The sequence below is a fragment of the Cervus canadensis genome, chromosome 32 (assembly GCF_019320065.1).
Source record: "Cervus canadensis isolate Bull #8, Minnesota chromosome 32, ASM1932006v1, whole genome shotgun sequence".
NCBI lineage: Eukaryota > Metazoa > Chordata > Mammalia > Artiodactyla > Cervidae > Cervus > Cervus canadensis.
Window position 1 is genome coordinate 37,418,324 of NC_057417.1, and position 18,706 is coordinate 37,437,029.

The 18,706-nt window shown below is 59.6% G+C and overlaps 5 protein-coding genes across 9 annotated transcripts; 2 read left to right on the forward strand and 3 right to left on the reverse strand.

Moving 5' to 3' along the window:
- The first annotated feature begins 53 nt into the window (after window positions 1-53).
- Window positions 54-1,410, forward strand: HCFC1R1 (host cell factor C1 regulator 1). Of its 3 annotated transcripts, none has more exons than XM_043456058.1 (4): window positions 54-188; window positions 499-555; window positions 669-797; window positions 1,036-1,410. In XM_043456058.1, exons 1-4 carry the CDS (start codon window positions 94-96, stop codon window positions 1,169-1,171), a joined length of 417 nt encoding a protein of 138 aa, XP_043311993.1. In that variant the 5' UTR covers window positions 54-93; the 3' UTR covers window positions 1,172-1,410. The 3 variants fall into 3 exon arrangements, with proteins under 3 accessions (XP_043311993.1, XP_043311994.1, XP_043311995.1); XM_043456060.1 differs by lacking the exon at window positions 54-188 and adding an exon at window positions 209-258; XM_043456059.1 differs by lacking the exon at window positions 499-555.
- Window positions 1,411-1,637: 227 nt separating this feature from the next.
- On the reverse strand, window positions 1,638-3,737 carry TNFRSF12A (TNF receptor superfamily member 12A). The gene is made up of 4 exons (XM_043456061.1): window positions 3,581-3,737; window positions 2,717-2,821; window positions 2,346-2,480; window positions 1,638-2,260 (listed from the first exon to the last, which is right to left on the reverse strand). The coding sequence occupies exons 1-4, from the start codon at window positions 3,672-3,674 to the stop codon at window positions 2,205-2,207; spliced, it is 390 nt and encodes a 129-aa protein (XP_043311996.1). The 5' UTR covers window positions 3,675-3,737; the 3' UTR covers window positions 1,638-2,204.
- Window positions 3,738-4,668: 931 nt separating this feature from the next.
- Window positions 4,669-8,243, forward strand: CLDN6 (claudin 6). Of its 3 annotated transcripts, XM_043456062.1 has the most exons (4): window positions 4,669-4,687; window positions 4,881-4,982; window positions 6,059-6,170; window positions 6,977-8,243. In XM_043456062.1, the coding sequence occupies exon 4, from the start codon at window positions 7,003-7,005 to the stop codon at window positions 7,666-7,668; it is 666 nt and encodes a 221-aa protein (XP_043311997.1). In that variant the 5' UTR covers window positions 4,669-4,687; window positions 4,881-4,982; window positions 6,059-6,170; window positions 6,977-7,002; the 3' UTR covers window positions 7,669-8,243. The 3 variants fall into 3 exon arrangements, with proteins under 3 accessions (XP_043311997.1, XP_043311999.1, XP_043311998.1); XM_043456063.1 differs by lacking the exons at window positions 4,669-4,687; window positions 4,881-4,982 and adding an exon at window positions 5,797-5,829 and having other exon boundaries at window positions 6,977-7,668; XM_043456064.1 differs by lacking the exons at window positions 4,669-4,687; window positions 6,059-6,170 and having other exon boundaries at window positions 4,688-4,982; window positions 6,977-7,668.
- A 521-nt stretch (window positions 8,244-8,764) lies between these two features.
- Window positions 8,765-9,548, reverse strand: CLDN9 (claudin 9). The gene has a single exon (XM_043456228.1). The coding sequence runs from the start codon at window positions 9,546-9,548 to the stop codon at window positions 8,895-8,897; it is 654 nt and encodes a 217-aa protein (XP_043312163.1). The 3' UTR covers window positions 8,765-8,894.
- A 4,817-nt stretch (window positions 9,549-14,365) lies between these two features.
- Window positions 14,366-17,377, reverse strand: LOC122432917 (vegetative cell wall protein gp1-like). The gene is made up of 4 exons (XM_043455217.1): window positions 17,354-17,377; window positions 16,394-17,208; window positions 15,766-16,003; window positions 14,366-14,487 (listed from the first exon to the last, which is right to left on the reverse strand). Exons 1-2 carry the CDS (start codon window positions 17,375-17,377, stop codon window positions 16,432-16,434), a joined length of 801 nt encoding a protein of 266 aa, XP_043311152.1. The 3' UTR covers window positions 14,366-14,487; window positions 15,766-16,003; window positions 16,394-16,431.
- Between the last annotated feature and the right edge of the window lie 1,329 nt (window positions 17,378-18,706).

Here is an 18,706-nt window from a genome sequence, read left to right on the forward strand (position 1 = left end):
TAAAGCCACGCCCCACGCGCTGGGTCACGCCCTCAAAGGCTCCGCCCCTGCCGCCCGGATCCCACCCCTCCGTCCGCAGGACCCCGAACCCCAATGATCCTACAGCAACCCCTGGAGCGAGGCCCCCAGGGTCCGGCCCAGCGCGACCCGCGGGCCGCCTCGGGGGCTTCTGGAGGCCTGGACGCGAGGTGTGTGTAGGGGGGCCCTGGGTGGGCCCGGCCCAGGGTCCCAGGAGCTTTGGCTGGGGCCTCAGAGCAGGTCTGCAGGATGACACGCGGTGGGGCTTATCGGCAGGGCTTGGGCATAAGCTGAGACAAGATTGGAGACTGGGGAAGACCTCCGAGGCAGGCTCCTGGATGGTCTGGGAGAGAGGGTGACTTAGACGTCAGCGACAGGCATGGGCCGGGGGGCTGCTGGCTGACGCTGCAGGCTCAGGCGGGCAGATCCTGGGGATGGCGCCAAGAGGGTGGGGTGCTCCTAGCTCTCTTTTCTTCCCAGCTCCCCTCTCCGAGGAGCTGTGCCCATGAGCACCAAGCGGCGCCTGGAGGAGGAGCAGTGAGTTTGGGGGCAGGGAGGGACTCCCACCAAGTCCTCCGTCACCTCAGGTCCCCATCAGGCTACCTCTCCTCTGAATATCCCAGCCTGCCTGCCTCCCCGTCTCTCCCCAGGGAGCCCCTGCGCAAGCAGTTCCTATCCGAGGAGAACATGGCCACCCACTTCTCTCGACTCAGCCTGCACAATGACCACCCTTACTGCAGCCCCCCCAGGGCGTTTCCCCCAGCTCTGCCCCCACTCAGGTAGGCACCATCCACAGTCCACTGGCTGGGCCTTCCAGAGGATCATACCCAGTCCTGGGAGCCCATTTCCAGGCTCTGCCTCACTCTGCTATTTTTAGCTTCTAGCCAACCTCTGTTGTTTCCCTACTTGGCTCCTTGGAAGGTGCCAGCAATCCAGGAGCCCCTGGGGACCTGGACCAGGTGGGGCGTGGCTCTGCCAGGCCAGCCTCTGCCCCTGTGCCGTTATTTCCTCTTCCAGAAGCCCTTGCTCTGAGCTGCTTCTCTGGCGCTACCCTGGGAACCTGATCCCTGAGGCTCTCCGGCTGCTGAGGCTGGGGGACACTCCCACCCCCCACTATCCTGCAACCCCAGCTGGGGACATGATGGAGCTCTGAGATCTGGGGAGCAGTGCCCCTGCCTCCCCCCCACTTCCTTCTTTCCCCTCAACAAGGGAGAGCAGCACTCCCACGAAGGGACCACCTGCCCTGCTTTTCCTCCAGACCAGGCCTCTGGGCACCAGGACCTCCCCTCACACACAGAGCCCTGAGGTGGAAGGGGCAGGGACATGGGAAAGGAGGCCATCCCCTCCCTGCTGAGAACTGAATAAAGACTGCTGAGTGAATGAAAGCTTCAATCTGGAACCCAGGCTCTTTGGGGAAGGGAGGGCAGGGAGGGGTGCTGGATGCCGGATTTCTCCTCAAGCACTTCCCTGGAAAACGGTCTCGGCTGGCCAGGTCCTGGCAGGCTGGGCTCAGGCATTGAGAATGTGTGAGTCAGAGCCTCGCCCCCACCCCCGCGGTGACTCACTCCTCCCCTCCAGCTCTGGGAAGTCAGGCTGGGATCATGCCACTCTCCAAACCATTTAAAGTTAAAGATTCTTTTATTAATAAATTCTCTCCCCCTCCACATTTTCTCCCTAAATAAATATCCCCCCCTGTGTTAGGAGGTCCAAGGGGGCAGTGTCTTAGGGCCAGCCCCATTAGAGGGCCAGCCCTCTAGTGTTAGGAACAGGTCCCTAACCCCTCCAGGCTGAGACCCCAAGTGGTGGAATTTCAGTACATCTGAGTGGGTGGGACCTGGTGTTGTGTCGGTCCTTGAGGTCAGCCTGGCCCCCAGGCCATGGTGTGGGTGGGGGTGGGGACCCTTGTGCAAATGCTGCAGTTCCTTAGCGTCAGCTGTCTGGTGTGAGCCAGCCAGGGTCTCCTTTTCTATTCTGGAGCCAGAGACAGGGCGGTCAGACACCTTGGAAGGCTCTTCGGAAGCTTGGGGCCGGACCTTAGAGAGGTGATTCACTGTCCCCCATCCCTCCACACCCCTGTGGCTGGAGCAGCCTGGCTCTGGCTGTGTCTGGGAGGCTGGGGCTGGCTCCAGAATGAATGAATGAATGATGAGCGGGCACAGCCTCCTGCTGGCAGGGGGCGCGCCCTGTCACTGGATCAGGGCCACACCAGGACAGCCCTCCCCACCGGTCTCCTCGATGGGGGCTGCAAGATAAGAAGAGGGGTGTCAGGAGTGGGGGAGATGTTGAGGAATGATGGGGGGCCATCGGGTGGGCGGGGACACACTCACTGGTAAACTTCTCTCTCCTGCGGCACCGTCTCCAGACCAGGAAGCCAGAAAGCAGCCCCAGCACGAGGGCCAGCCCCAGGGCGCCCCCCAGGATGGGCCACAGCAGCCTGAAGGGGGCGGGAGGGGCCGCAGCGCCTGGGGGCGGGACTCCAGGTCAGACCACGCCCCTCTCAGGCCAGCCCCGCCCCCTAGATCGGAACCTCCAGGCTTCCCTCCCCCAGGTCCCTACCCTGGTGAGAGCCCCTTCCTCACTCCAGCCTCCACCCCACCCCGATTAATTCCCCAGATCTCAAGTCCCCTGCTCCCCCTTCCACCCCGGAAGCCTCCCCCCTAGCCTGGGGTCCGCTCGCCCCGGCCCCGCCCCCACTCACAGCCCAGGCAGAAGTCGCTGTGCGGTCTCGCCGGGCACGAGGCGCAATCCATGCACTTGTCTAGGTCCGCGCTCCAGGAGCTGCCGCGAGAGCAGGGGGTGGTGCCTGGGGAGGGGGACGCGGGTCAGAGGCTGGGGGCGGGGCGCGGCTATTTTGGGGGCTGAGGTCAGGGTCGGCCCGGCTCGAATAACGTGAGTCACCGGCGCCCTCCGCATTCCTCACAGGTGACCGCACGGCCCGACCGGGACACGGCAGCGCGGGGGAGCGGGGGGCAAAGTGCGGGACGCTCGGGGGGGGGGGGCGGTCAGTTCCCCATAACCGCCCCCCCCCGCCCCCGCCCCGCGCTGCCGGCGGGTGACTCATTCCCGGGCACTGGGCCCGATCCCGGTCCCTCCCCCCGAATAGCTGGGCACTGAAGTCACCGGATGGAAGGGGGTACCCCACAAGGTATAGGAGGCACAGACCTCCGTGCCCCTCAACAGCCCCCCCACTCTTAGGTCAAGGTGGGGTGGGCAGAACTGGTATTGATCAGGTTGGGAGCGTGCCGCCTTACCAGACGAGACATCCCTCCCTCAAACTTTCTCTCTCCACTTCCGAGTCCAGACTCTCAGGACAGAAACACCCCGCCCCCCACGTCGGACAGGCGGGAAACTGAGGCCCGAACTATGGAAGAATCTGGGAGCGGGATGGGACCTCTCCTGATCTGGGGAGGCCGAGTCTGGGGACTGTCTGACCCCGGATCCCCGTGTCTGCCTGGTCCCCCGGTTCTGCCCCGCCTCCAGGCTCCTGGTGCCGGCTCCCCGATCCCGGCCAGGGGACTCCCCCCGCTCCCACGCCCACCCGCCCGGCCGGGGACCGGCATACCTGGCACTCGCTCCCCGGCCGCGGCGCGCAGCAGCGCCAGCCCGAGCCCCAGCACGAGGAGCCGCAGCAGCGGGCGTAGCGGGCAGGGAGCCATGGTGCTCGTCTGGCGGCCGCTGCCGTCTGCGCTCGCCACCCGCGGACCCGGGTACAGAGAGGCGGCCCCGCCCCCGCCCCCGCCTTCCGGGGCGGACCCCTGGTCTCGGCCTGCCCCCCACGATCCGCCCCTAGACGCCCCGTCCCGCCCCGCCCCGCCCGCTAAGTTCAGGCATTCGCTCAACAAACGCCTCCTCTGCGCCCGAGCGGCCAGAATGCCAAAGGGAGGCAGATGTGGCCTTGCCTTCTCGGTGGCTGAAGCCCGGGAGGTGTGTGTTGGGCGAGGGGGCTGGTCTGACACGAAATAACCCATCTCAGAGATAACTGCAGCTTTCTTAAGGGCCCCGAGGGTATAATAATATAACAAATGTAATACTACTGTGTCGTTTCATTTCTACCTTAGGACATTTGTTGATGTTCGTTGTTCAGTCTCTCAGTGGTGTCCGACTCTTTGCGACCCCATGGACTGCAGCACGCCAGACCTCCCTGTCCTTCACTATCTCCCCTGAGTTTGCTCAAACTCATGTCCATCGAGTCGGTGATGCCATCCAACCATCTCATCCTCTGTCGTCGTCCCCTTCTCCTCCTGCCTTCAATCTTTCCCAGCATCAGGGTCTTTTCCAATAAGTCCTCTCTTCACATCAGGGCTTCCTTGATAGCCCAGTTGGTAAAGAATCCTCCTGCCATGCAGGAGACCCCGGTTCGATTCCTGGGTCGGGAAGGTTCTCTGGAGAAGTGATAGTTACCCACTCCAGAATTCTTGGGCTTCCCCGTGGCTCAGCTGGTAAGGTTGCAATGCGGGAGACCATGGACTGTACAGTCCGTGGACTCGCAAAGAGTCGGCCGCCACTTTCACTTCTTTTCACTTTCCTTCACTCTTCGCATCAGGTGGCCAAAGTACTGGAGCTTCAGCATCAGACCTTCCAATGAATATTCAGGATTGGTTTCTTTCAGGATTGACTGGTAAAATGCTGTCTCCCTTTTTCGGAGTGAAACGAGGCTCGGGAAGTTTAGGTGAGTTCCGGAGTCCGGACCCGAGCTCTGTTCGGCTCCACACCGCGCGTCCTCCCAGCGGGCGGAACTGCAGCCAGCTGCTACCAGGCGCCCGGGCCAGAGGTGTGCGAGCGGAGGCTGCTGGCTCGAGCGCCCCTTACTGACCAGGCTGGGATTCGCCGCCAGTCAGACGAGGGTCTCTGCCCCTCCCCAGGGCGGTGGTCCGGTGACGTCACTGCCTCTTTAAAGACCCCCGCCTCCGCGCCCATCTCCACACTCTGCCGGCTGCTCAGAATCTCCGTGCACTCCTTCTCAGGTGAGCCTGGGCAGGTGCGCCTGTCGTGGGGGAAGGGGTAGACACCTGGGATTGCGGGGCGCGTGGGGCGTGGCAGAGTTGGGTTGCGGTGCGTGGGACGAACCTGCGCTGATTTGACCGCGAGCCCCTGGGGGCGGGGGGACGCCTGCACCCGAGCCGGGGCCCTGAAGGGGTCCTTCGACGGAAGGGTTAAGCGCCCCTCCCCCTGCCCGGGACAAAAGCACCGAAACCCGGGAGCCCCTCCCCCACCTGCGCTGCTCTCTAGGGCCGGGCCCTTCTCCCCCTCACCTGTGCGAGCGGACCCCGCGGCGAGCGCCGCCCTTAGGCCACTTCAGGGTGCGCGGCTTCCACGGCGGGGGGCTGAGGACACCCTCCTTCGGGCCACACTCAGGGGAAATAGGGATCGAGAGCGGGAGGGGACGCCCTCGGATGAGCTGAGGCCGTAGCACGTGGAAAGGGAAGGGGCCGAGAGCAGGGGCGCGCTTGTAAGGGGGAGGTGCCGGGTGCCAAGGCTAGCGTGGCCCCCACCCTAACCCGGCCGGAGAGGCCTGGAGGGCTGACCCTGGGCTTGGGATTGGCGCAGTACGGCCCGCCCCGTCCGATCTCCCCTGAGGTCATGAGTTCTCCCGGGTTATGGGCGGGGTGCAAAGAAACGGAGAGTCTGCCCTCTGGCCACCCCCTGGGGCTGGTGCTAAGTTTAGGTTCGAGCTGTGCGCGGGAACTTTGTGCAATGGAGGGTCATAGGGGGGCCCTGAACGGAACTGATCGCCCCCCAAACGACGTCAATCAGGATGTGAGGGGGCCAGAGCTGCCCCAGAGGAGCTGGTTCACTGGACAGACTCCAAAGGTGGCAGCTTCTTTTAGGGGAAATTGGGCCCTGAGAGGATGGCATTTGGGGCAAGAATACACAAGAAAATGTCACCAACCTTGGGAGTCTGTTCTGTGGGCCCCAGGCAGGGCAGAGGGCAGGACCCCAGGAGGCAGCTGGGGACCTTGGGAAAGGAAGTACTTTGGGTGGGAGAGGCTGGTGTTAATGTTTTGTTGTGTTTCTTCTCCACCTCTCATGCCCCATCCAGGTTTTGAATAGGTGGAGCTGGTTTGAACCAGGCAGTGGTGAGCAAGGCCAGGACTGTCTGGCTACCGTCCACACTATATCTTAAGATCAAACTAGCAACCACCTGTTTTGTGGTATGGATCCAAGTTGGGGTGAAGGGTTTGGACACTTATGTTGGATGCTAAGAGGAAACTTGGGACTGTTCTTGGTATTAAAACTAAGTTTTAAGCCTGGAACTCAGGGCTAGAGCCAACCCACTACCCATTTGCCCTGTGGAAACTACTGAAAAATTGCATTCTGTTGTTTCATCCCTTTTATCCCTTTGTACCCAAAGGGCCATGGGCTAACCTTTGCGTGTCTGTGTGTGTGTGTGTGTGTGTGTGTGTGTTTTAGTAGTTCAGTCATGTCTTTGCGACCCTGTAGACTGTAGCTCACCAGGCTCCTCTGTCCATGGAATTCTCCAGGCAAGAGATCTCCTGCATTGCAGGTGGATTCTTTACTGTTTGAGCCACCGTGGAACGCCAGCATTTGCATAGGTGCTTTATTTCATTTACACTCAAAACAACCAGGACTGGGGTGCTTACTTTTTCACTCTTACACACCAGTGTCTGTCACATAACTGGTGGTTTAGTCACTAAGTCGTGTCTGACTCTTGCGACCCCATGGACTGTAGCCTGTCAGGCTCCTCTGTCCGTGGGATTCTCCAGGCAAGAATACTGGAGTGGGCTGCCATTTCCTAGGGAGAAAAATTAATGCTGAAGCATTAAATGCTCACTTGCCTTTGAGAAAATGAGGCTCGGAGTGTGCCTTGCACATGTACAGGGTTCATACTCTTGGTGTCCTGTGTGGTGGCTATGGCACGTGGCATGGGACCTAGCGTTCATTGGGAACGAGGGGCCGAGCCAGCTGGTCTTAACCTTACTCTTGTTTTGTCCCCCAGTGCCGTGTCTCAGCCCCAGCCTCGCCATGGCTTCTGCTGGTCTGCAAATCCTGGGGATCGTCCTGACCCTGTTTGGCTGGGTGAATGCCCTGGTGTCCTGCACCCTGCCCCTGTGGAAGGTGACCGCCTTCATCGGCAACAGCATCGTGGTGGCCCAGGTGGTGTGGGAGGGGCTGTGGATGTCCTGCGTGGTGCAGAGCACGGGCCAGATGCAGTGCAAGGTGTACGACTCGCTGCTGGCGCTGCCGCAGGACCTGCAGGCTGCCCGGGCCCTCTGCGTCATCGCCCTCCTGCTGGCCCTGCTCGGGGTGCTGGTCTACCTCGCTGGAGCCAAGTGCACCACCTGCGTGGAGGACAAGGACTCCAAGGCCCGCCTGGTGCTCACCTCCGGGATCATCTTTGTCATCTCGGGCGTCCTGACCCTGATCCCTGTGTGCTGGACCGCCCACACCATCATCCAGGACTTCTACAACCCTCTGGTGGTCGAGGCCCAAAAGCGGGAGCTGGGAGCCTCTCTCTACCTGGGCTGGGCGGCTTCCGGCCTTTTGTTGCTGGGTGGGGGGCTACTGTGCTGCACCTGCCCCTCTGGGGGCTCCCGGGGCTCCAGACATTATATGGCCCGATACTCAGTATCAGCCCCACATACCGCCTCTCGGGGTCCCTCCGAATACCCCACTAAGAATTATGTCTAATTTGGGTAGGGGAGTGGGGGCTCCTTTGATAGTGGAGTCTAACCCACTGCACTGGGGTCATGGAGACAGTGATCCATGACAGCTTTGGGGTTGTTCTGGATTCTTATTGGGGGAGGGGGGCAGTGGTTAATCCGCTTGATAACCTACCTGGGGTCTGCTACTGGTGTTCCTCACTTTGGAAGATGGAGCCAAAAAGGCAATGCTTCAGTTTCTGGATTGTTCTCCACCCTGGACAACCCTATCTTAGAGACCAACCTGGAACTTCCCCATGTGAAGGGTACCATGCCCTCCCCTGCTGGTGCTGGGGGCGGGGCCTCCCTAGGACGAGACTTTCCTTGCTGGTCAAGCCTCTGGAACCCCCAGGGGCTCTTGAGCCTCCTGTAGCCTCCAGAAGAGCAGGTGATAAGTTACCAAAGACCCGCCAGTCTCCAAGTCTTCTGACCTCTGGCTCCTGCATCCTGAGTCATGTCCCCCTTGTGCTGACCCCTGACCTTCCTATTCCAGCCCTTGGGCACTTGCCATGTCCTGCCCACACTCACCAGGTTTTACTAAATAAAGCATGTTTTGTTTGATTACTTACCTTTGGTGTTGCTGGGGAGGTTGCTGAATGCCAGACTAGCAGGAGGTGGGCATTAGTGGCACACCTGCCTAGTTGTTGTTCCGTTCCCCACCCTGTGACTTGCGTGGCCTGAGTGAGGTCACTGTCTGGGCATGACCTGGAGCAGGCCTTGCCTGACAAACCCACGGGAGGCCATCAGGTCTTCCCAGCTCAACCACAAACACTCTGTTTATTCTGAGTTACCAATATTCTGTTTATTCCCTACTTGAAGGTGGAGTGAGGGGGGAAGGTGATGGGCAGGGTCTCTGGGCCTGGAGGACAGTGGCTGCTCTGGATGCCAGTAGTGGCCAGGCGGAGGGGGCCAACTCCAGGCCAGATGCCTTATAAGCAGCTACTGCTCTTTGGGTGAAGCCCAGGTTCTGGGAGCAAGAGGAGGACCAGCCTGAATCCAGGACGGAAGATAGAAGCAGGAGCACCTTCCGGGTTGGAGGTGGGTCTAGGCTCACTCGGGCCGGGTGCTGAGACTAACTCTACAGCCAGGCCTGCTCCTGCCTCTGGAAAGTGGGTTCCACCTGGCAGAGGGGTGAGAGTGGAAGGCAAGTTTGAGAGCAGGGCAGCCAGCACAAAGGTCAAGGTTTCCAGCAGCAGGCTTCCTGGGACATGGGCCTCACACGTAGTCCCTCTTGTCCAGCCCAGATGCCCCCGAGCGGGAGGGGATAGAGTAGCCCAGCCTCGGTCCCCGGGGCCGCTCAATCTGGGGCGGGGGGCATGTGCAACACAACAGCCCCCCGCCCAGCAGAAGCAGGGCGGACGCTGCCCAGCCAAGATAGAGGGAGGCTCCCAGCTCCCGCTTGAGGGCCTCGGCCACCAGGGGATTGTAGAAGTCCTGGATGATGGCGTGGGCCGTCCAGCACACCGGGATGAGCACCAGGATGCCCGCCAGGAGGAGGAGGACTCCCCCGGTGAGCACGATGCGGGCCTTGGCGCCTTCGTCCTCCACGCAGGTGGTGCACTGGGCGCCCGTGATGGCCACCAGCACCCCGAGCAGGGCCAGCAGGAGGGCGATGACGCAGAGGGCCCGGGCAGCCTGCAGGTCCTGCGGCAGCGCCAGCAGCGAGTCGTACACCTTGCACTGCATCTGGCCCGTGCTCTGCACCACGCAGGACATCCACAGCCCCTCCCACACCACCTGGGCCACCACGATGCTGTTGCCGATGAAGGCGGTCACCTTCCACAGGGGCAGGGCGCAGGACACCAGGGTCCCCAGCCAGCCCAGCACGGCCAGGGTCATGCCCAGGAGTTCAAGGCCAGTGGAAGCCATCTGTCCCCTCCCTCAGTCGGGTCTTCCCCAGCTCTAAGAGGCCCAGTTGGTTGGAGGAGTGGATCCGATGCTCCACGCCTGTGGGAACGCAGGTGGGGGGTCTCCGTGCCCAGCAAGGGCGTGTCAGCGTTCTCTGACCCAGACAGCGCTCACCACATCCGAGAGCCTCTTGTGGGTGCCTCCTTGCTCCGTGTCCTTCACAGATGTGTCTCTGAACCCCCAGCAACAAATCCACCCCAAAGTCTTGCTCAGCTGAGTGGCTGCTGTTGCCGGGCGGGTCCCGTCTCCCCTCAGGTGCCCTGCAGTCAGGTCCCGCCGCCGCCTGTCTGACCAACTTGCTCAGACCCTCCCGATCCACCTGCCGAGAGGAGAGCCAAGCCGGGAGCTGGCGCAGGTTCTGGGGTTGAGCGGCTCACCCGGCGGTACCACCTGGGGACTCCAGGCTGCGGCGGGTTTTTAAGGCCGAGGCCGGGGAGGAGCCGGCGTGATGGGAGGAGGCGGGGCTGAGGATGGGGGGGCTCAGAGTCGCGGGGGGATTGGTGACCAGGAATAAACCAGGGATCAAAGAACCTCCGCGCCTGTGGGGACGCAGGGACAAAGGAATGAGGAGGAGACAGGACTGGCTGGGGAGGCAAAGGCCCTGGCTCAGGCTGAAAGTGGGAGGACACCTTGGGCACCATGCTGAGCCTCCTGAAACCTGGTCCCCCCCTGTCTTTGCTCTCCTGCCCCCGTTTGGTTTCTGTTTCTTGATGCAGACGTGCCAGCTTCCCCAGTACCGCACACCCCTGTCCCCCCAGCCCACCCACCCAGCACTCTCTGGAATCTGATCCACCTCCCATCTCAGCCTACTGGCTCTGGCAGCTCCCGAGGGAGGGGCCCCGCCCGCATTGTTCCCCTGGCAACAGGTGCCTGGCGCCCAGCTCAGGTGGCATCACCCAGGCAACGGCCTAGAAAACCAACCCCCCCTTGACTTCAGCTCAGGTGTGCCTTTCCCACCCCTGTTGCTGCCACCGGGGGCTGAGCTGAGTGGGTGAGGGTGTCATGGGGCCGGGGGATAAACAGCCTATTGTGAAGGTGGGGGAAAGGGAGAGTAGCAGGGGGTGAGCCCTAGGTTGGGGTACAGCCCGGCTCTATTTGGGGAGACATCGCAGGGGAGGACGAGGAGAGTGAGGCCCAGGTGACTTGGGAGTTCCTGAGCCCTGCCTCGCAGAACTCAGGATGCACCACCCCTTCCTGAAGACCCCATCAGAGCCCAGGACTCCCCTTGTGGGAACAGCCCAGCCTGGGGGTCACGCAGACCATGGCTCAAGTCCTTCCCGCCCCACCCACCTCCCCGGCCAGGAGCAAATTCATAGAAGGTCAAGCCCCCTTGGGTCAAAGGCCCCTTTGAGAAATCTCACAGGACCCACAAACAGCAGCCCCTCATTTTGGGGGGAGGCATGAGCTCCTTCAAGCCCCTCCATCAGTGCCAAGCACTAAGCTTTATTGTATGGAAAGGGAGTTGGGGGGCTGATGAAAATTCCCATCTCCAGGGTGATGGGGAGGACTCCGGAGGGAGAACCTCTCCCCTCCCCCCACTCCCCCTGAGGAAGCTGGAGCTCATCTGGCCTGTGGGGGCAGGGATGGGAGGGCACCCCCCCCCCCATGCACACCTAGTCGCTGCTCCACTCGGCGACCCTGAGGGAGGGGTCGTCCCCTCATCGTCCTCCTCTTCCGCCCAGAGGGGCTGCATTTGTAAAGAATTCTAACTTCAAGTGGCTGCAATGCTCTGGGAACAGCTTTTAGCAGTTTTTTGGAAATGAGGTTTATATCTTGATCAGATCTGTAAAGAGATGGGCACTCCCAGAAAAGCAGGAGAACCCCTCTCCCTTAAATGGAGAGACAGTAAGTGAAAATCACTCAGTCCTGTCCAACGCTTTGAGGCCCCATGGACTATACAGTCCATGGAATTCTCCAGGCCAGAATACTGGAGTGGGTAGCCATTCCCTTCTCCAGGGGATCTTCCCAACCCAGGGATCAAACCCAGGCCTCCCGCATTGCAGGTGGAGAGACTGAGGCCAGTGCCAATCAGAGGGTCTGACAGGTGGACTCCAGTGGCCAGGGAGCCTCCCCAGAGAGGGGCAGAGACCCTCCCCAGAGGGGAGCAGAGTATCGGCCTGCCTGGTGGCCCTGGCCTGAGAACGGGGAGGAGGGTGCTGATGCAAAGGCTGGGAAATGACCAGAGCTCCCTGCTGGCTGGGATGAGCAGGGGGAGGCAAGGGTGGGTTGTCCAGCTCGTCCAGGCCCCTGAGGACTCACATTTCATGAGGGAAGGGGGGATGTGGAGAAAGAAGAAGGACAAATAGAGGCAAGCCTTCAGTGGGCTCCCTCCGGGGCTGCCAGGAATCCAGTCACACAGGTTTGGGTAGGTGTCAGGCGGCAGCCTGCCGCCCTGTTCTCAGGAGGGCCCACCGACCCGCGTACAAAAGGCTTCCCACCCTGGGGAGCCGCAGCCTGGGGCTTTTTCTCTCTCCAGGCCTGGAGACAGTCTGCCTCTGGCTTAGGGTATAAGCCACCAGCTCATCTTGATTTGCCTGGTAATTACTAGTTTGAGCAGAGTCCTGCATCAGGGTAGGGGGGACAGGGACAGTGGGTCAGCCTGCAGTCAGGCCTGGCTTTACTGTTTTAGTCGTTCAGTCATGTCCAACTCTGTGCAACCCCGTGGACTGTAGCCCTCCAGGCTCCTCTGTCCATGGGATTCTCCAGGCAAGAATACTGGAGTGGGTTGCCATTTCATCGTCCAGGGGATCTTCCCGACCCAGGGATCGAACCTGGGTCTTCTGCATTGCAGGCAGATTCTTTTCTGTCTAAGTCACTGGGGAACCCCGGGGAAGAAGCACCAGGGAGGCCTTGCTTTCAAGGCCCACCAAGTCTACCGGCGGCTCTACCCTGCCCGCCTGCCCACCCCACCCCCGACATTGTGACGGGGCCTAGTGGGGGCAGTGCACACACCAGGTAAGCTGGTGCCCAGAGATGGCACTAAGCGGCCTCTAGGTTTCCTAGATCCCATCATCTACCTTCTACACTGCCCCTTGCGCAGCCTCGTGGGAGGTGGGCGCTCAGGGGATGAAGACACCCCCTCTCACCGTTGCCCCCAGAGACCAATCCCAGCCACACTTCCCACACATCTCCCGCTCCTCTCCCTCCTGATAAGGCACCAACTCCCACAGCTCGGAGGGGGAGTCAACGTGGGGACATTTGTCAGAGAACTAGGAGGAGCCCACGGTCCCCGGGTAGGGGGGAGGAGGAGGACAGAGCCCCAGGGCACCGGGACTGGAATGTGCTGCCCACCCTCAGCCCTCAGCCCTCCTTAGGCTGCAGCTAGGAGGCCCCGGGCCCTCTCTAGGGTTTTCTGGTCAGCCTTGATTCAGAAGGATCTGGGAACTGAAGGGTTAAAAGTTGAGGTCTACGGAGGGGCCGGGACTTGGGTTGGAAGGCCATTGTTAGGGAGAGACCAGCATCCCCACCGTGAAGTTACCATCTCAATGACAATTTACTGAGTCCCCAGCAATCGCCGCCTCCTGGGTGAGAAGTGGGAGGGAAGCCTTCCCGGCAGTACAGGGGGTGGGGGGCGGGGAGGAGAGGGGAGGAAACCGAGGAGTGAAATAACGAAATGGAAGCTTTGTTCTCTCTGGGAGGGCGGAGGGGCGGGAGGCTCAGGTGCGCCCGAGAGACGGGGGCTCAGCTTAGATGGAGGTGAGGGGGGAGGGGTCAGCGCCAACCCTAGAGTCCATCTCGATCCCCTCACAGGGGAACAGGACAAAAGAGGGGGGACTGACCAGAGCCACCAGGGGTCAGGAGGTGGCTATGGGGGCTGCAGAACAACCCCAGAGGCTGCGTCACCCATTTCCTGAGTCCCCGATATACAGGGAGAAAGCCCCCAGCTGCTGAACCAAAAGGAGCAGAGGAAATTGACATCCCGGTAATAATTCTCCTGAGTTCACATCCCCATTTTATAGACAGGGAAGGAAGCTCAGAGAGCAAAGGAACTTGGCCAAGAGAACACATGGGAAACAGGACAAGCCTGGTGCAACCCCAGATGGACGTCAAAGCCACCGGCTCCGTGCCCAGCATTGCTGAACTTCCCGGGCGTCCTGGTGCGCCTTTCCCGAAGGCAGTGCCCTCTGTCCACGGCCGGCCGGGTCTCCCTAAAACCATCCCCCTGCATCTGACTATGCGGGAAGCCACCCTCCACCTGGGTTCACTTTCAGTGTCTGCGTTCCTGTAGCAAGGCTTCCCAGGTGACGCCAGTGATAAAGAACCTGCCTGACAATTCAGGAGACATAAAACACTGGGGTTCCATCTCTGGGCTGGGAATATCCCCTGGATGAGGAAATGGTAACCACTCCAGTATTCTTGCCTGGAGAATCTCATGGAGAGAGGAGCCTGGCAGGGCCCAGTTCGTGGGGTCACAAAGAGGTGGACATGACTGAGTGGCTTAGCACGCGAGCATGTGTCCCTGTTGCAGAAAGGGCTGTGTTGGCTTGCCACTTACAGATCAGTGGACTCTGGGTTAGATCTAGTGTCAACACCACCCAGGTCTCGCTGGGCAAATTCACAACTGCCTAATCTCGGTGTCACCTGGCTACAAACCAAAGAGAAAAGCCTGCCCTGCTGAACTCCAGGGCCACTGGCCCGGGCCCCATGTGCCCTGCATATCTTAGGATTTATTGGAGGTATTGACTGTGTGTGTGTATGTGTGAGCATAATGACAGTTTCACTTGTAAACCTGTGCCGACTCCATTGACTGGGTAACAATTAACTTTATTATCAGTCATATTTGTCACTTTCCACCAGCAGCAGTTATCCATCTGAAGCTCTGAGAATGTTGTCTTCTTTAGGAGCCCACATTGTCTTGTCCTTGTTCACTGTCTGAGTCTTGGCTCAGAGGGCAGGAGGGCTATAGGACACAAAGTGGGTAGAGGAAGCAGTGAGCTGGCACCCATGGGAACTGGGCCACCATTCAGCACAGGGGAAAGTCAGTCTATTTTTTTCATTCGTCACTGAGGCTTCCCTTGTGGCTCAGCTGGTAAAGAATCTGCCTGCAATGCGGGAGACCTGGGTTGGGAAGATCCCATGGAGAAGGGAAAGGCTACCCACTCCAGTATTCTGGCCTGGAGAATTCCCTCACAAAGAGTTCACAAATTTGACTCGCAAAGAGTCGGACACGACTGAGCAACTTTCACTCACTGAGAGCTTAATCAAGACACTAGGTCCTTTGGGTCCTGCTCAGGGACTCTAAGGGCACCCAAGTCTCAGGTTTAGCAAAGGATAGAGCCTAAAACATGTTTTAGGGAAACTGAAAGACAGCACAGCAGGTGGGTCAGCCCCACAAAGCAAGGACGCTGCCTGTATAGATGAGGGTGGCTCCCAAGCCCTGGGAAAGATTGAAGGCAGGAGAAGGGGATGACAGGATGAGATGGTTGGATGGCGTCACCAACTCAACGGACATGAGTTTGAGCAAAGTCGGGGAGATGATGAAGGACAGGGAAGCCCGGCATGCTGCGGTCCCCAGGGTCCCAAAGAGTCAGACACGACTTATCAACTGAACAACAACCCAAGCTCTGTAATGTCTCAAGATCCTTAATTCCTTAATCCTTGATCATTCTGGACTTAGGGTGGGCCCTATATTCAATGGCAAGTATCATAAGAGAAAAAAGATGGGGGGAGATATGAGATACAGATACAAGGGAGAAGGTCATGTGAAGATGGAGGCAGAGACTGGAGTGATGGAGTCACAAACCAAGCAACACCTGGAACTGCCAGAAACTGAACGTCAAGGAAGAATCCTACCCTAGACCCTTGGGAGGGAGTGTGTCCTGGGGACATCCTGATTTTGGACTTCTGGCTTCCAGAACCAGGAGAGAATAAACTCCTATTTTAAGTCACCCAGTTTGTGGTGGTTTGCTACAGCAGTTTCGGAAAACTCATCCACTTCCTTTCTTGCTCCTGGGTCCCAGGCTCTCAGAGGTCCCCCAAGGTCAAGTTGGCTTCCTGATACCACTCCTGATCTGCTGTAGAAGAGCCCATTGAGATAGGGTGTCTGCCTGGTTACCTGAGCCCAAGCTACCTGAGTAACAAAGGGAACTTTATTCTGTGCTGTACACACTGGGGAGAAGGCGGACGGAAGGGGGTGGTAAAGATGGGGAGAGGACAGGGGCTTCCTCTCATGACTCACCCTGGGAGCTTTCCTATCCTGTGGGTGTAACTTCACAGCCCTTGCATGTGACACTCCTGTTCCAAGGCCCAGTATCGATTGTCCATCAGCACCACTGGTTTCCTGGTGCTCCCAGGCCCAAGGGACCCTAGGATCTATTTCAGCTGAAAGTTTGACTTCTTAAGACTTGGAAGGCATGTCTGAGTTTCCACGAAGCCATACAAACTTGAGCAGATGACTTTAGTGATAGTATTCAAACCTTTTATTATACAAGAGAAAATGAGACATTTTACCTACACTAGTAAAAGTATTTCAAGTTTTTTGTTTTCATTTTCTCCAGCTGTGTGCTGGGGCTCCTCAGCCCCACCCGCCCAGATCACCAGCCAGTTTATCAGTACAGGGAATTAGTTCCATTCTCAAATGACCAGACCAGAGGCTTCCTGTAAGGCAGTAGGAAAAAATGGAAGAAATGGCTCCAATCTTCAAATGAGTTTATTTTCAGGCCTGATCTTTCCTTCTCCAACCTAAGCTGCTCCGGGCACGCCCGCCCTGCTCCACAGGCCGTGCTCCGACCCACGCCTTCTGAACCTGCCCAGGGGAAGGTGGCGAGGGGTACAGTCCCTGGGTCCAGGCAGGGCTGCCTACTCACCCGCCCGCAGTCCCTCCTGGGCGGGAAGGGCCGGGTCTTCAGCAGGGAGGCGACAGGAAGAAGTAGGGCGGCGGGGGCGGCGGCAGCAGCGGCGGGGGGAAGGCGGGCAGTGGCCAGGGGTCTCGAGGCACTGGGGGCGCCAGCAGGTTGAAGGGCGAGGGCCGTGCAGGCAGCGGCGGCAGCGGCTGCGGGGGCGACTCGGCGATGAGGGGCGGGCGGCCGCGCGCGCCCACGGGACCGGGAGTGGCGGCGACCGCGGCCTCTGGCAGCGGCGGCAGTGGCAGGTGCGCGGGCGGCGGCGCGGGCGCGGGGAGCCGCGGCAGGTCCTGCAGGGCGAGCGCGGCGGCGGGTGGCGCGGGCACGCAGGCCTCGGGCGGCAGCTCCGGCAGCGCCACGTGGGCGCCTGGGCCCCAGGGAGCCGGCGGCGCTGGCCGCAGTGGGAGTGCAGGCAGCGGCGGCAGCTCGGCCAGGGCGAGCGCCGAGGGCGGCGGCGGCGGCGCAGGGCTCAGGCCCGGTGGGAGTCCCGGCAAAGGCGGATGCGGCAGGGACGGCGCGGGCGGCGGGGTCAGGGACAGCGACACGCGGGACCGGCCCAGCCGCGAGTGGACGCGGGCGCGGGCCAGCCGTGGATGCGAGCGGGAGCGGGGAAGCTGGGCAGCCAGCTTGGCCACAGCAGCCGCGCCAGGGCCCCTCGCGCGCAGCTCGCAGAAGCCTTGTCCCTCCAGCAGGTGGCCACGCGTCGCTCTGAGAGCCCCAGCCAATCGGAGTCGTGCGCTGCCGCACTCCAGCCAATCAAAGGCCAGTGCGCCGGCGACCTATCCATTTCTCCCGCCGGCTGTCAGGAGCTATCACTGACAGCCAATCAGAGACAGTAGCGCTCGCTGTCAAGTCCTTCTTCCCGCCCCTCCTTCAGCCCCAGCCAATCATAGTGCTCCGAGGTGCCACAGGCTCCATCCCCACTATCCCTGAGAACAGACACTGCATGTTCAGTGGGCGCCCCCAACTGGCCTGAGCGTCCACTTAGCCGCTGCATCTCTCCTGCATCGACGCCCCCACCCCGCCCTCCTTCCCCTGTGACAGCGCTAGAAGAGAGCTTATGGATCGCCTCTTTTGGGGTTTGTCCTTAAGAGATGCTCTTTGTGGGTCAAGATCCATGAAAATTTCCATCCAGTGATCTGTGCATGCACATGTGTGTGCTAGTCATTCAGTCGTGTCCGACTCTTTGCGACCCCATGGATTGTGGCCCCCCAGGTTTCTCTGTCCATGGAATTCTCCAGGAAAGAATACTGGAGTGGGTTCTCATTCTCTTCTCCAGGGGATCTTCCCGACCCAGGGGTCTAAACCGGGTCTGCTACATTGCGGCAGATTCTTTACCGTTTGAGTCACCAGGGAAGCCCAGAGAAGAGATGAAAAGATACCAACTCAATAGCAAAGCTTGACATGTAGCATTTGCGGTGACGTTAAGAATGGTTATAAAAGACAAATGGGTGACAAAAGGAAAAATGGTCGATCTATTTAAAATCGGAATATGAAGTTCAAGAGGCAGCCAGGAACCAGGTTGGTGCTGGTGCTCAGTCGTGTCTGACTCCTTGAAATCTACAGGGCTGTAGGCCACCAGGCTCCTCTGTCCATGGAATTTTCCAGGCAAGAATACTGGAATGGGCTGCCATTTCCATCTCCGGGTGATCTTCCCGATCGAGGGATCAAACCCACAATTCTTGTAACTCCTGCCTGGCAGGCCGATTCTTTACCACTGCACCACCTGGGGAGCCCGAAGTCAGAATATAGAAATCTTTATTAAAACAATATTTGGGAAAAAAACACACACACACAACAATATTAGGGTCTTCCCTGGTGGTCCAGTGGTTATTTGCCTGTCAATGGAGGGGACTCTGGTTCGCTCCCTCAGGACACAATTACTGAAGCCCACACCCTAGAGCCAGGGCTCCACAGTGAGAGAAGCCACCTCAACAAGAAACCACACACCACAACCAGAAAGTAGCTCCTGCTTGCTACAAGTAGAGAAAGCCCATTTGCAACAAAGATGACCCAGCCCAGCCAAAAATAAACAAATAAAACGACAATAAATTATTAGAACATGTCTAGGTTGGTTAGAAAGGATAGCACCCACTGCCCTCTCTGAGACCGTGCTGAGTGGCCCCTCTACCCAGATGTTGCTCTTAATCCTGTTCTCTAGTAGAGATGATGTGGTTTGTTCCACATCTCAGGGCAGAGAAACACAAGATGATTTGTTTTTCCCTAATTTCACTTTATTTTTTACACCAGTTCAGACTGTTGCTTGATGTGAGGTGA